The 15,234-nt window shown below is 41.9% G+C and overlaps 3 protein-coding genes across 5 annotated transcripts in view; 2 read left to right on the forward strand and 1 right to left on the reverse strand.

Moving 5' to 3' along the window:
- Positions 1–11,189, reverse strand: part of RPS6KA5 (ribosomal protein S6 kinase A5) — a 68,586-nt gene extending 57,397 nt beyond the window's left edge. Inside the window, exon 1 of one of the 2 annotated variants that reach the window (XM_041471903.1) lies at positions 10,649–11,189. In XM_041471903.1, coding sequence (XP_041327837.1) covers positions 10,649–10,712 — 64 coding nt within the window. In that variant the 5' untranslated portion in view covers positions 10,713–11,189. The remainder of the gene's footprint in view (positions 1–10,648) is intronic. The other variant, XM_041471902.1, reaches the window with a different exon arrangement.
- Positions 11,190–11,334: 145 nt separating this feature from the next.
- The window catches only part of DGLUCY (D-glutamate cyclase), a 51,860-nt gene continuing 47,960 nt past the window's right edge, over positions 11,335–15,234 (forward strand). The window contains 1 exon segment of the mRNA XM_041471985.1: positions 11,335–11,421. The gene's annotated coding sequence lies outside the window, so the exon portion shown is untranslated.
- Positions 11,565–14,153, forward strand: LOC121355991 (translation initiation factor IF-2-like). 2 transcript variants are annotated; one of them, XM_041471984.1, is made up of 2 exons: positions 11,565–12,042; positions 14,142–14,153. In XM_041471984.1, exon 1 carries the CDS (start codon positions 11,572–11,574, stop codon positions 11,923–11,925), a length of 354 nt encoding a protein of 117 aa, XP_041327918.1. In that variant the 5' UTR covers positions 11,565–11,571; the 3' UTR covers positions 11,926–12,042; positions 14,142–14,153. The 2 variants fall into 2 exon arrangements, with proteins under 2 accessions (XP_041327918.1, XP_041327917.1); XM_041471983.1 differs by lacking the exon at positions 14,142–14,153 and adding an exon at positions 12,308–12,421.

Consider the following 15,234-nt stretch of genomic DNA (forward strand, 5'->3'; position numbering starts at 1 on the left):
CACTGTATTCAACTTGAAAAGCAAGGGAAAGCAATTTTCTTGCTGCTGTCAGTGTACCCAAAGGTATAAAATCACACTAACTGAAGCCCATCTAGTCTGTATACACCATCTTCCAGTGTATCACTGGGCACCTCTGAAAAGAGTCCAGTTCCACCTTGTCTGTAATCTCCAATCACATAGTTACAGACAGCAATCAGGCCATCTCTTAGCCCTAGCACCCTGAATACTCTTTTTTTTTTTGGATTATATAGTGTGTGGGATGACAGAGCTCCAACAGTTGTTCATGCATTTAACACAGGATTGTAAAAGACTCTCCATTAGTACCAAGTAGAAATTACCTTAAGGCTGCGTAACTCACAAGTATGGAAAAATCTAAGCTGCTACAAAGTTGTGTCATTTGTTGCACAGTCTGGAAGCAGGAGATTCTATGTTTATACAAATCTATACCACTTTGGGTACTTATTTTGTCTAACACACATTTTTCTAAGCAGAGATGTAAAGACCTCTGCTTGAAAAAAAGGGACTATGCAGGGTTGGTTTACTGCCTTTTTTTTTTTTTTTTCCTTTCCTGAATTCCTATAAGAAAGCCTCAAGCAGTTGCCATTTTTTTTCCATCTTTGATTCCTGTCATACTATTATGCATCCATTTGCATCAACATGACTACAAACCATTCAGCAAAAGCCCCCACTGAAATGATCCAGGCTAAAAAGCAGCAAGACAAAAAAGTAACTAAGCTTGATAATTCACATAAAAGTTCAGTTCCCTGATCCACTTTACTGAGCAGCTTCATAAGCACCATTAAGGATGCAGCATCAAGTAGCAAGTGAGTCAATCTGCACCACAGGAGCTGAACTGAAGCTTGCTGTACTGCTTCTGATTGCAAACAGAACAAATACTCCTGCTAGAGCTACACCACCGTCACTGCTTAAGACAGCAGTAAGGAAGTCACACTCATGTGCTAATAAGGGAGTTATAGCAAGTAAGGCAAACCTAGACTGAGTTAGTGTCTATACAATTAGGGTATGTTCTGTCACAGAAAGTAAACTGTCTCCAAGCAATTTAATATTACATATTACTCTTCTTAACAAGTACTGAAAATGGTACTCAATATACACAGTTTTAAAACATTGTCTTTCCTGCCAGGGACATCAGAAGTCACAGACTATTCTAAAGAGACCAGGGCTAGAGTATCCATTTTTTAATGAAGGAGCGGACATCACTGAAGAAATTCAGGACACAGAACTTCTTTGGATACCAGCTAAGTGCTGAACCTGGGGTGGGAAGAAAGTTTTCACTTCAAAATCCACCAATTTGGATCTTCCACAATGGACTACTCCAGAAAGGTTTTACTACCTCATATCCTTTAAGAGGGTCACCAGGAGGCTTTTCAATTGAACACCCTTCTAGAAAGTAAAACAGTCACTTAATCCTACCATATTCTTGGAACTGAATAGGAAGAGTGGAACCCAGAGAAATGCTGCATCTCCAGTAACATGCTGAAGATTTGCAGTGCTGGCTGCAATCCTAAAAAGAGATCCAGTCTTAAAACTCAATCCATTAATCTAAACTGCACCATAAACTCACATTCAATAACATTAGTAAAACCTTCTCCACTTTCATGAAGCTACACAATAAAAAGCTGAGTGCTATCTAATTTGAATTATTATGTACTTGTTTCAATGTAAGCTGTAATTTTGCACTCTCCCCTTAATTTGATTTTTGCTTCCACTCAGGATGCTTAATGGCCTTATCCTAAAAAAAAAAAAAAAAGAAAAAAAAAAGTCTTGAAGGTTACTTTAATATTATTTTCATAATAAAAGGAGAAAATTACACCACAAATAAGCATATGATAACTGCAAAACAAAACCCACTTCATTCTTTTTACATTATACTGAGGAAAAAAGCCGTCCCACAAGACAGCTAAAGGATGCTGCATAACACACACAAGTATGACAGGACACTTGAGACAAACTTTCTCACAATTACTCCCTATAAAGCAAGAAGTAAAGTTATCCTTCATTAAAAAATAGGAATAACAAATCTTCAAAGCTGTAAGAAAAGATGAACAGTTCCCAGAAAGTGCTCCTCCCAATGTTGCCACATGGCAATGGTTTTGCTCCAAGAGGTTCAGTTGCAGTGCTCAGTCCATCTCTGAAGTCATACTGCAAGAAAAACAAGCTGAAGAGCCTGTTTCTGCCCTTTTCTACTAACACCCCTAGAGCAGGTCCTTTATCTGCTGAAAGCAGGTGTAGTGCTTTGACATTCTAGCAGAGATGAAGTGCAGTTTCTCCAGGATAAAAGTTGTCATTCCAACACTTCTTTCAAACTGCTTTCGGAAGCATGAATCTCAAAAGATCAATTATTCTACTGACCACTCACTCCCAGGAACCTAAATGACCGTTTCTTGAGGACCTTTCCAGGGATGCTCTCTGCAGTTATAAAACTGTTTCAAAAGTGAGGTTTTTTAAAGGATTGCAATGAGACCACTACTACTACTATGACTGACAGACCAGTGAAAGGCTTCTCACACCTCACCGAAATCACTGTGCTGGAAATGGTATCAGAACCCAACCCAGCAATTGCCTGTGCAGAATGCACAGCCTATCTGTAAAGACTGCAATGGGATGTACATTGGTGAACAGAAAGCAGTTTCAGAAACAGAAAATTTACTTCTCCGTGCACTTTTTCCTTCAAGTGTCTGGACACATCAGCTGAAGAAGTGCACCAAGGAATGGAAAAAAGTTTGGATAGCAAGAGAAGCAGTGCCCAAGTCAACAAGATGAGAGTTTCTCCACAAATAATATGAAGCTACACATGACACTAAAAGGGGATGGTTGTACATAATGGGGGAAAAAAAAGCTAACAAATCCCCTTGGAGATTAGCTCACTGCATACTGGCACAATTGTAAGAATCCTGCATTTACTAATATTCTACTGTAGTCTACATCAATCAGCATTGAACCAACATGGTTAAAGAGAGTATGCAGCTGAGGGCAACAGCAAGAGATAATACATCAAATCAGAAACAAATAGCAAGGCCAGGACATCACAGCATCCATAAAAATAAAGAGGAAACAGAGATACTAGTCACCATCATCACCTCTGAAGACAGGAAGAAAGGAAATATCCAGAAATACTACCACTGCAAAGACAAGCCTCCCTCTACACGCAGGAACACCAGTGCACAAAGACCAGTGCTGTCATTTTCAGTCCCCTGGAACAGGGCAGTCTGTCTATCCAGACTACCAGTTCTCCTTGATGGAAGATCTCCAGATGACGTAAGAGACATGACTGTCATCTGCACTACACCTGAACTTTGAGAAGGCCAAGACTGAACTAAGAACTGTGCAAACTGGTACTGTGCAATGATTCTGTAAGCTTTTAATTGCACTTCTATGATCTTGAGAAATAACATTTCAACAGCACTTGTTTTCAAGTTAACATGTGCTCTGTCCTCTGCTTCTGGACTCTACTGTATACAGGTCTTGAAGCAGACAAACAAAGCTAGAGCTTCAGCTACTGAGCTAGACTGAGCTCTGTCTGAAAGTCGAAACTTGTCTCTGCAACACAAGACAAATTCTTCAGTTTCATTGAGCAGAACAATGAACCCCAGGCAATTTTAAGAACAGAGAAAACAAGAAAGAAAACTAAACAGAAGATATTCTGCAATACTTCAAATATTAGGTTGCAATATCTAGTATCAGTATCAATTTGATCTTAAACATCTACTCCAGAGAATGGCCCATCCCACTCACCTAACAGATCTACTGGAGTCACAGCATCAAAGAACAGATGCTGTTTTATAACTTGTATGTTTATGCCTTACTCAGAGCAGAGAGGGTGCACAACTCCTTTTGGGCGGGAAAAAACCCCCAACACCATGCAACAGAAACTATGCAACTATTATTTAATAGACACTGAAGAAAATGCATATGTTATACTGTTTATCTGCTATATAGAGTTATTCTATGTTACTGGTTACAGCAACTAGAACTATTTCTGAAGGAAGTAAAAGTATCCTGAAGTCCTTGTAATCTGAGAGACCATTGCCACCGAGTAAGTGTCAGGTCATTGAACAAGAGCACCATTTAATCAGCTCAGGGTACTATCTTACAAGCTTAAAGTGGAATTTAAAAACCATAACTTCTTAAGAATATTTTTCTTAGGCAAAAGAAAGAACGTAAAGCAAAAGTAAAACACACACAGAGTTATCAAAGAAAAGAATACGCAGTTCATGTTGCTCTGAACTCCAGGGTATCAGCTGAGGTAACTGGGCTGGCAACTGCTGTTTCTCTAGAATATTAGATGCTTAAGCGTAAGACCAGCTAAGCTGAGAAAAAAAATTTTAAAACTTGAAAAAAATTTGGAAAAAATTCAAGCTCTCACAAAGCTGCTGATCCCATTCTAGAAGGCTTGGAAGCCAAACTTTACACAGCCAAAGATGACAAAGACCTCTGAAGTACTAGGTAACATAGTAGATATCCATGTATGTATGTACATGTATGTATAACAGCACACATGTGTACTGTTGGAATGTGGAATTTCAGAAGCATAAAATGCTGTGGAAATTCAGAAGCATAAAATGCTGTGGAAAACATAGTAAGAAACTGTCATTATCATCACGAAAATAGAAGATAGAAGACTATCCCACCAAAGATATTACTTGCATCTAGAAAGCTGAATTAAATATAAGTCCAAACATCTGAGATTAATGACCCAAGCTCGGTAGTCTGAACTGGAAAAAGCTCCATGTTAAGATCCATTTGCATTCATCAGCAGCCCTTTTTCTCTTACAGAGGTGACTTCATGAGGTTTATCATTACTGTGAGCTGAATCACTATGAGGTCACCAAGACTGAACCCTGAGGCACCTCCGTGGTCACCTAGAAACTTAATGTGTAGCAACACTCTACATCACCATAATTGCAAAAAAAAAAAAAAAAAAAAAAAAAAAAAAAAAAAAAACCCAAACAAAATGTAATTAGACAAGATGCTAATGAATACAATTGCTACAGATAATCTATCGCTGAACAGAGCTGAAAAAATCAGATATCTGAAGATTGCGCATATGTTCGCAAACAAAAAATTATATCTAAGTACAAGACATGAATCAACTTTACTTTTCTCTATCATTAGTAATGAATTAAATAGAATTAAATAATTTATAAAAATTCAGTCACAGGCACCTTGGACACAGCATGAAAAGTAACACAGAATACAAATTAATTTATCAACAAAAAAAGAGCAACTGATAACTTACATGTTGATGGAAGGTATTTACATATTTGGTTATGCAGACATTAACAAGGAAACTTAAGAATTATCCTCTCCTAAGTAAAGCTTTTATAACCATCTATCCAAGACAGTATAAAATATTTACAAGTGTCCAGAAAAATGAGAAGAGGAAACAGTCACAATAGAACCCAAAACAAAACAGAAACCTAAATAAACTGACTGCATGTAACGTGAGTCCTTCACAAACCAGTCTGCCTATCTACAGACTGAGTCAGAAGCAAAGAAATCTCAGTAGAACCTGCAACCTCATTGTTGGGATTCTGTAGGGGGGAGGAGAGCATGTTTACCGTAAGATACCAAATTATGCAATGATGGGGATACAACAGAAATATGTACATGAAAAATATATTGGGGAAACATCCTCAGATACCCAGGCCTTGTCATATGATTGAGGAATTCCAGCAAGAGTTCTTTGAACTGCCTTCTGAATAAAATTCTAAGATGCATTAACATGGCATGTAAGACTCCTAATTCTTTTGTGGAATCAAGCAGGAGCGTTTCAACCATCACATTTAGAATACACCGGATCAGAGCTAATAAACAGGATGACAATGAAGACTGCATCTATTAGTCCTCATTTGTATTAGATATTTTACAGAACAACACTGAAACAATGACAGCAAAATGATCAGTTGTACCAGACCCTTGTACAGATCATTTTAGCCAGGTTTGTTAGATTCCAAAGCCTGGAGGGAGAAAAGCAAACAAACAAAAAAACCAAAAAAACCACAACCCAAGAAAGATCAATAGCTGTCCTTCATAATCAAGGCTACCAGAAGATAAATAACAATGAATTCCTAGACTACAAAGAATTTTTAGAAAATATTGATTGTGTAAAGAGTAAAATCCAGAGATTTAAGTGGTATTGAAGATGATTAATAAACTTAAAATACTACTCTTTGTAGTTTCCACAACCCAAGAAAAACATATACATTAGTGCTCCAAGAGAAAAGTAGAAGCAAAAGCAATCCAAGCTTTGAAACAGCCAACTATTAGTACCTCTTGATCCCTAAACAATATACAAAATTATTGCTAATATTAACATATTAGATATTATTTTATTATATATAATATATTGTTTATTATGTAATATTATAATATATTAGCATATTATACCTGCATCTTGTAAGTAAATAAAAACAAAAAAAAATTGGTCTTAAAAAATACTTTTAAAATTAAATTTTCTGTAAGTCTCATAAAGTTTCCTTTTAAAAACAGGAAAAATAAAGTACTCTACAGGTGCCAGATGTACCTCCACAGTGAAGGCTGAATTCACTATTCAGTGCATGATCCACCATGTTTTTTAGTCACAGGAATTTTCACAGTTCCCCAGAACGTCACATGAACATTCTAACTGGAGATCCCATTCAAGAAGGTATTACTAAGAATTTGCAATATTAAACCCTATAGATAATCCACCTACGTATTTTCTGAAGCCTTTTATAGTTTCATACTGAATTATAAGTTTGACTCAAGTGGAAGTTCCAAATTCTTGTGCCTTTGGAGTTCTGCAGGCTATCGCTACATTAACTTCTGGGCTATACACACCTTTTCTGATACATGTCTGGCAAACCGCAAACTAAAGCAAGTTCTTTAACCCAAAGATTGTGGTAACATTAAAACAAATCCAGTATCCTCTTCAAAACAGACTTGCTAAAAGGAAAAGAACAACATTTTGCTTTTGTAAAGCAAAACAATGTATATAGAGCCCACTGCCCATACATTCACGGAATGTCGCAAGCTCCCTTCAAGATCCCAGATTTGGTAATCTCTGCCTCTCCCTGGGCAAAGCAGGGAGTTCACTTGCATGCCACAAGATGGGCAACCTCCTACCAGTCACTCATACACACTTAAGGATCCTTTGATCCTTTTTTCCAGAAAAAGGAGGAGGTGGGGAAGAAATCTCACTCTTAACAGTTCTGTTTCCTTCTTATCTTCTGACATCACAAACCTTTTCTTCTCTTTCCATATCCTTCTCTATCACGTAAAATGTTTCCTCTGATAGGCTTTATGTTTGCCATTGTTCAGCTCTGAAGCATTACCAAGCAACAGAAATGTTAAGATGCAGCAATGTTCTTTTTTCAGTGTAAACAATATGCATTTTCTAAGGTCTGCAAAAAGATTAAAAGTTGCATTAACTCTGAAAGTTAGCCTTCAAAAAATAAAACCTTTCCCTTTACAAGATTCCAGAAATAAATACTAAAGAAAACGTCATTTTCTTATTATTTTCACTGGAGAGTTTCAGTCAGAATCAGAGACAGCCAACACTTCCTACTATTTCAACTTTGGCATATTTTTGCTTCTACTTCCTGAAAAGAGATTCCACTTTCCCCAAAGACTCACTTTCCTTCCCAAAGAGAGAGAAGAAAGACAGTAACTATTCTGAAGTGGCTGAATTGTGAGCCTTCTATTAAGAACAAAAACGGTTTGGTGTTAGGAAAAGAAAAAAAACTTGATAAATACAATTAGAAGAATGTCATTATTAAATGACACGTGTCCTGAAAGTCACTGCTCTGTCTTATCCGCAAAACATCATATATATATACACACAGAGCAGTGCCCAGTATTTGTAACAGAGCACATCACATGCTATCACAGAGGCACTCAAGTGTTCCTTCCCTATCACAGACCCAATCTACATGCCTATCAAGTGATGTTTTTCCAGCAATTACTTTTTGGTTGTACAACAGAGGAACTTCAGGGCTCTAAGACTATGAGATATAAAGCTAAAATTAAACCTGACCCTACATATCAAAGCCAGCATTGTAATTTCAAAGTTTAAAAGAAGCCAAGCTGTGGTATGATAGGGTTAACAATCAGCTGGTCTATGTAGCAACAGCACTACATATGCTCTAACTTTTTGCCTTTTCATATGCCTCCATACTTGCTTGGAGCTAACAACAATCATCTGTTTTGTTCTTTAAGATCCTCATTTCATCTTAAATTCAGATTCTAAAGTATGTTCACTTACTCATCTGACCATAAGAAATGCCTGTCCCTAACTCATTTAATACTTTTAAAGCAATCCAAGACCAAGTAATTGCAAATGCAAAGTGTAACTGTGGGTTTACCTGCATTCAGTTGATTTGAATTAGTCAGCTTGTTACCATGGGGTTCAAGTAACAGCTTCCAAAATATGAAAAGATACTCCCTTCTCAAAGAAGCCACTATTTCTACTACAATAGTAAATTCTTTCATAGCACTCTGGAGACTGACCTCTTTTTCATCTGCCAACTGACAGCTACTTTCAATCTGAATTCTAAATTGTTAAATTAGTCACAGAGCTAACAGCATCAAAGAAAGAACACAGAGATGAGGGAAACACTGGAATCTAAACAAATTGCACAATAAAAGATATTCATGATATAGAACATATTTAGGAACAATAAAGATCCGCTGGCTCCAAATTCTAGTTCTTGTCTGTCCTCTCACTCTCTTCCCAAAATGAAGCAAAATTAAATAATCATGCTGTATATGCTTTAAAGATGTGGTGGGTTGACCCTAGTCAGCAGCTAAGCATCCACACAACAAGACTCAGTACAAAAAAACCCTTGAACATCCAAAGGATCCTATACCTTTATATATTTCTGAATCAACAGAAGCTGGCTGCAACTTTTCTCCTCAAATTATTGTATCTCTGTGCATTGTATAGACAAGTTCTGAACCAGTATCTCCATACGTCTTGCATAGCAATGACACTATTGACACCTTCAGGAGTAGGAGTCTCCCAGGAGTACATGACAGAGCAGCTCCCTCCTCCACCCTAGTGCTCCAGAAATAGACAAGTCATTGCTAGAAAGCATTTTTCAGAAAGCAGAGTTTTCTAAACACTGAATATGGAGAAGAGAACAAGGAGGGGAGAAGCAACTTATTCCTACTAAATTGAATTTCAGAAGCTTAAAAGACAAACAAGGTTGAGAATTTTTTTACTAAAAGAGAGAATTGGTACTTCATACAGCTATATATATATGATCAGGATTAAAATCAAAGTTGCTTATTATGCTACATCGTTTATTCCTCAAACTATCTTTAAATTATGACCCCTCAGGGATATGTGTTCTCAACCCTTATAATAGAAATATGGAAAAAAAGAGACATAATTATGTAAATATATTGAATAAATGTGTCTCATTTCCTTTCCCCTTACCTTTTCTTCTTCCACACTTAAATGTAGCAACACCTATCGAGACAACTATGTTTTCCAACAGCTCTTTTGCTTCTTCTTGAAAGAAGGAAACTACAGTCCCTTCGGTTTCTGTAGCTATCAAGAGACGGCCTTTTTTTTTTTTTTTTTTCTTCCCTCCTCCTCCTCCGCCCGCCAACACGGTGGAAGCCGTGTTCCTCCGGGGCAGCTCCCAGCACCGAGGGACAGCGGGGCGGGAGGCAGAACAACACCGAGGAGACCCAGCACCACCACCTGCCTTTCACACCGGCCCATTCGAGAATGTCAACTACATTAACCCGGCCAGCAGCCCTCCCAAACTTTTGCAGTGAACGGCATCATATGCTTACTCTCACTTCATCATGGAGAAAAAGATGATGACAGAAAAGGAATGAAGGACATGGGTTAACAGCACCTTCATTGTTAATCAATACAGAGAATACACATTCTGATTATGTTTTATACGCTCTTCTAAACTGACATTAAAATTTAGATTTACTGCAGTGTTCAAGCTGCCTGGAAACTTCCGAGAAGCACAGAATCCCTACTAAAAAGAAATAAAGCTCTTCCCCAACACAACAACCGACAATGGAGGATTTCTGTTGTATCTTTAAAGGTCATACATATTTCACATGTTGAACTACTTCTCCAGAGGGTCGTCAAGTAACTACCGAGCTACAAGAAGATTCATGGACTGAAAACCCAGATAACTCTGTGGTTACGTGTTGGCACATTCCCCTCCCTACAATTCCAGCATTTCACCGAGGTCACAGAAAAGCTGTCACATAAAACGACTTCATTTAGGACTGGAACAAACCAGGCCCCCCAGTACAGCCATAGAAGTCGATCAAACACACAACTCACAAAAAAAATAATGTTTATAAGAGAACCTGGCTACCCTTTACGTCCTTCAAAAGCGTCAAATACCACCAGGAAGTGGGACAGGGGAGCCAGGCATGGAGCAGAAGTCGAAGTGAACTACTTTTTTCAGAAATAAGAGAAGGCTCCCTCCCCGCCCTCATCGTACGCGCTCCTGCCCTTATATTCCAGCTCATCCTCTTTGCCCCCGCCACTGAGATTTCCCTATCGCTCCCAGCCAACTCTCGGAGCTCCCTGCTCAGCCGTGTTTTCCTCAGCCCGGGCCGCCCGTGCCCCTCCACCCCCGCGCGACCCCCGGGCCCGCCCGCTTACCGTTCCTCAGCTCGTGCTTCACCGTGAGGAGCGGCAGCTCCGCTTCCCCCGAGGGTCCCTCCATGTCCTCACGGGCGGCTCCCCCGCCCTGCCGCTCCCGTGAGTGTGAGCGCGGCGGCGGGGGGATGTCACCTGGCCCGAGACGGGTTCTATTTTCCAGGGGCGCTCCGGGGCAGAGGAGCCATGCAGGCGCGCTGGGGTCTGCCGCTCCCCCCTCCGCCTTGTAGGAAAACGGGGTGGAGGGGTGGGGGGGTGGGGGGAGGTGAGAAAACCCCAAACCTACACCACCCAACAACAAACAGTTATTAAAATCTAGGGAGGCACACGCACGACGGCTTCCCTCCCCCGGCGCTCAGAACCAACCCATGTCCTTGCGCCTCCCCTCCCCCGGGCTCCGGCCGCCCTCCCCGCCCGACAGCGGAGAGCGGCCGGGATAGGCTGAGCGGCACGGGGGGAGGAGGCGGCAGCGCCGCGGGGAGCGGCTCCGACTCAGGCGCTCGCGCCCCCTCCCTCCCTGGGCCGGGCGCTCATTGGCCGTGCGCGCCCGCGAGCCCAGGCGGCCGTCGGGCAGAGAACGTTCCCCGCGCGCCGCCCCCGCCCTTCCGCCGAGCGCCGCGCGCCCCCATTGGCTCGGCGGCTGCGCCAACCGCCGGCTCCGCCCCCCGTCTTCCCCCCGGCCCCTCTACTCCCCGATCTTGTTTGTAAACATTCCCGCCCGCCTCTCCCGCTGACCCCCGACCCCCGCGGGAGGGCGGGCGCTGGGCTGCCCAGAGGTAAGGGAAGGCGCTGATTGACCACTGGAGCTGGCAATCACCTGAGGGAGGGGCCATGGCGCCCTTCCTCGCGTTACGGGCTCGTTCCATCGCACTCGAAGGGGGGAGCGTCCGTGGGCTGACCCACTCGCAGCGACGGGAAGCGGGGGGATGCCGCGGGGCAGGGAGCAGCGGGGCACAGCCGGGGACGGGAGGATTCCCGCAGGGCCCCGGCGCTCGGCCGCTGAGCCCCCGCCTCCCCGCACTGGAGGCGCGGGCGGTGCGTGCGGACTCGCGGCGGCGGCGCGGCCGGGCTGGAGAGCCGCGGCACATCGCTGTGGCCGCCTGCAGCCCGCGGGTCACCGCGCTCAGGGACCCCAGACCACGGGGCGCGGCTGGCGCGGCTCCCGGTGCACGCAGGGGCGCCGGGTCGCGTCTGGTGCCGCCTTCGCCCTTGGCCGGGGCCGTGGAGGGGGCGGCGAACGTAGTCGGCTCTTGGGAGGTCGAAGAGGCCGCGTGTACTGAAGTTAAACCAGCCTTGGTGGTCGCTGGAAAGGCGCACGGCCTGCAGGGTTATCGCGGCTCAGGAGGTGCCTGGCAAGGGCTTGCTTGTCGTGAGGCGGGAGTGGGCGAGGGTGCTGGGTAGGTACATCCATGTGCCCAGTTCACCTTGCCTTGCCTAGGGCGCGTTCATCTGCTCCCTTTAGCTGCGGGGAGACACTGTCCTCGCAGGGGGCTTTGGTAGCGTTGTTGGGGGAGGTGCGGTTCAAAACACATCCGATGTGTTCATCTCAGCTAAGCCGCTCAGTCTGTTACGTTTGGGTGGCAATCTGTTATTTCAAAAGCTGTCCTCATTTCCTTGCAACAGATAACTCAGATGGCTTTTCTCTCCGTTTCTTATTTACAGTAATTTCTGACTCGTTGCTCTTGAATGCCACTGCTTCTGTCCTTACACATCAGTTGCTAATTCACAATGCCATGTCTCAGCAGCAGTGTTCACACAGAGTCTAATTAAGTTACATCAAAGATCAATGAAATAAAATGTCTTATGTTAATCCATTATTCGCATTCCAGTATGAAATATTTGTGTGTTTGTACACATGTATGTAAAAAATGCATGTACATGTGTACGTTTCTACAGTTTCCTGTGGAGAGATTGAGTTTGGCTATTTAAAGTCCGTGAGAGTTTCTGGTTTGTAATTGTTTATACACCAGACCTCAGGTTTAGGGTGCCTTTGCAGTTGTCATCCTAGAAATTAATAATACTACCTAAGGGTTTCATAGCATTTTTGGTAAAACTTTTGAAGGTGTTTCCCACCAAGCACTGCAGCTGTTCCATTGAGGTATCTCCCTGTGGCATATGGTACACACATAACTCCTCCAAAAATGTCCATCCAGTTACTGCCTTTCCCCCTGTATTATATCAAGACTATAAAAATAGAAAGTCTGACCATGGGAGATGTTTTCAAAATACTTGATTCCCTAACTTTTGTTACTTGTTTGTAGAAGCATCACTATTGCAGGAAAAGTAAATATTATATCCGTATAATATTAAACTATAAAAGGGAAAATGGAAATACTAAACCTCTTAAATTATTTATTAATTAACTTATGAAATTATTAAGTTTTTGCATCTTTGTAACTAATAGCTGCTAGGTACATCTGGGGGAACTGTGAGATCTACTTCTTCATTACGAGGTGTAACAACCACTTCTGATTATTCCATGTCCCAGATACTAGCTTTTAAAGAACCTGGTGCTATATTTCATCCAGTGGCTCTACTAGCCTACCCTTGGACTAACTGTCCCTGGCAGCGTCAGAGGAGAGAAGCTGAAATATGACTCCATTTACCAGTGCTCAGTGTGAAGGGTGCTGGCACTGAATCCAGTAGTTGTTAATAGTCTTGGTTTCAGATGTTCATAGCTTGACAGGCTGTATCTGCTAATTTGCCCCAGGCTGAAAATTTCTCCTTTCAAATTTCAGCTAAAACAGCTTTAAAAAAATGAGGCAACCCTAAAATACCAAACCAAAAATAGTGATCTATGCTGACGATGCATATAATAAAACACAGTGATTACTGTTTATAATTCAGTTTAAGATGTGACTGGCCTTGCAAAGTACTACTCCATGAACTAAAAGTTCTTTATTATCACTGAGGGATCCCCTGAAACATGTACATGAAACATGGTCATTCCATTAAAAAAAAAAAAAAAAAAGATTTTTTACATAACAGTTTCTCTAGTGTTAAAATGTTTTTGCATTGGGATTCTTGTGTCATATCCAGAAACAGCAAAGCAGCCCTGCTGAATGCTTGGAAAGAATCCCACCTTTTGACAGGCAAAAAGAGCTATACTTGCAGTGAAATCCTAAGCCTCCTGTCAGTAGTCCATGAGTACAAGACTGTGCTCAAGTTTTCCTTTCAGCTGAACTTTGGGAGCAGTGGAGGGTTAGACTTGGTTGTGTAGTTGACACGAGAGTAGATCTACCTTCAGCAGAATGGTCCAGGCGTAGTGGGCTGGTGATGTTGCCTCCATCATACAGCAGTATCACGTGGCTTTGTGGGTAGCTGTTAAAGGACAGAGTTCTGTCAGCCTTAAGGATAGATTGGAATTACAGATAAGTGGAAATATACAGGCTACATATATACCAGAAAATAAAACTGATTAGGACTCATTCTGTAGGTGTCAGGGAAGTTGCATGACATAGCATGGTGCAGCTAAATTCTTTCCCCTTCAAAACAGTGGCCTCTTTTTGCACTGCCTCCTGGATTTGTCAAGACAGCATACCATTACTGAGCTGTGCTAGCCTCCAGCTTGGATGTACAAAGACATTGCCTGGAAGAATACTGGCCAGGGACCCAACCATTCCTGGAAGCACGCCGGCAGTCAGAAGCATGGATAATCAGGTGCCAGCACTGATTGGGCCTGTGTCCTGTTTAAATCACAGACTGTCACAGAGTCAGATGAGGGAGGAAATTTGGCTCAAGCCTGCAGCCAAAGCAGCATGAGAAAGTCCAGGAAGAGTGATGGGCTTACAGGCAGAGGGAGTACAGACTGGTCTGTAAGAGATTTCTTGTTAGTTTGGAGAAGTAAAACCACCCTTGGTATGTAAACTGCTTTTAGAAGTGCAGTTTAACTGACTGAAAGTGTTACTTGCATTTAAATACATTTGTGTGTATGCTACAATACTGAAAAAAACGCTACTGTTTGTATGATGTGCATACAATAAATTACCCCTCTGGTATAAAAGGAAAAATATTTGATGTTTAAATGATTAAAAGCTATGGGGCAGTGCAGAGCTACTCACACTCCACAGTGTAAATGGTTTTTGTTTTTTAAGCAGCATTTTCATATTCATGTGCACAACCCAACAGGTCAGTCAGCCAACAGTTCAGTGTTTGGGCTGAGCATGTGCTGCAAGTTTGGGAATATGGAGTAACACTGTTCTAAAGATAGATGTCCCTTCTCTACCCCACAACACAACTGTTAAAAAATATGTGTATTTACTTGCCATTCCTAATTGTGAAAAGAGGGAGGAAAAAAATGCTGTGGGAAATTCCCACATGGAAGGATATTATTACAGAAAAAAGTGTCACAACATTTTCTTTTTGGTTCTAAAAGAGGCCAGGCTGGTTTGAGGGCTGAGGTGAAATTGAAATGCTCAGTGTACAGACGCCTGAGAGGAAATGAGAGAGAAAAAGAAGAACATGAGTGCTAGAGCTGCATATTTGCAGGGTGCCAGGGCCTCAGAGTTTTGAGGTATTTGATTTACTTTCTTTCTGAAGGGGAGCTACTTATGGAAACTATGCTTGTAGTTTCTATGGAGCTAAAGTTG

This window comes from Pyrgilauda ruficollis, unplaced genomic scaffold (assembly GCF_017590135.1).
Source record: "Pyrgilauda ruficollis isolate IOZ18807 unplaced genomic scaffold, ASM1759013v1 scaffold28, whole genome shotgun sequence".
Lineage (NCBI taxonomy): Eukaryota > Metazoa > Chordata > Aves > Passeriformes > Passeridae > Pyrgilauda > Pyrgilauda ruficollis.

Bases quoted from the DNA above. Each gene is read 5' to 3' on its own strand.
- LOC121355991 (XM_041471984.1), top strand. From the start codon at position 11,572: ATGCCGCGGGGCAGGGAGCAGCGGGGCACAGCCGGGGACGGGAGGATT.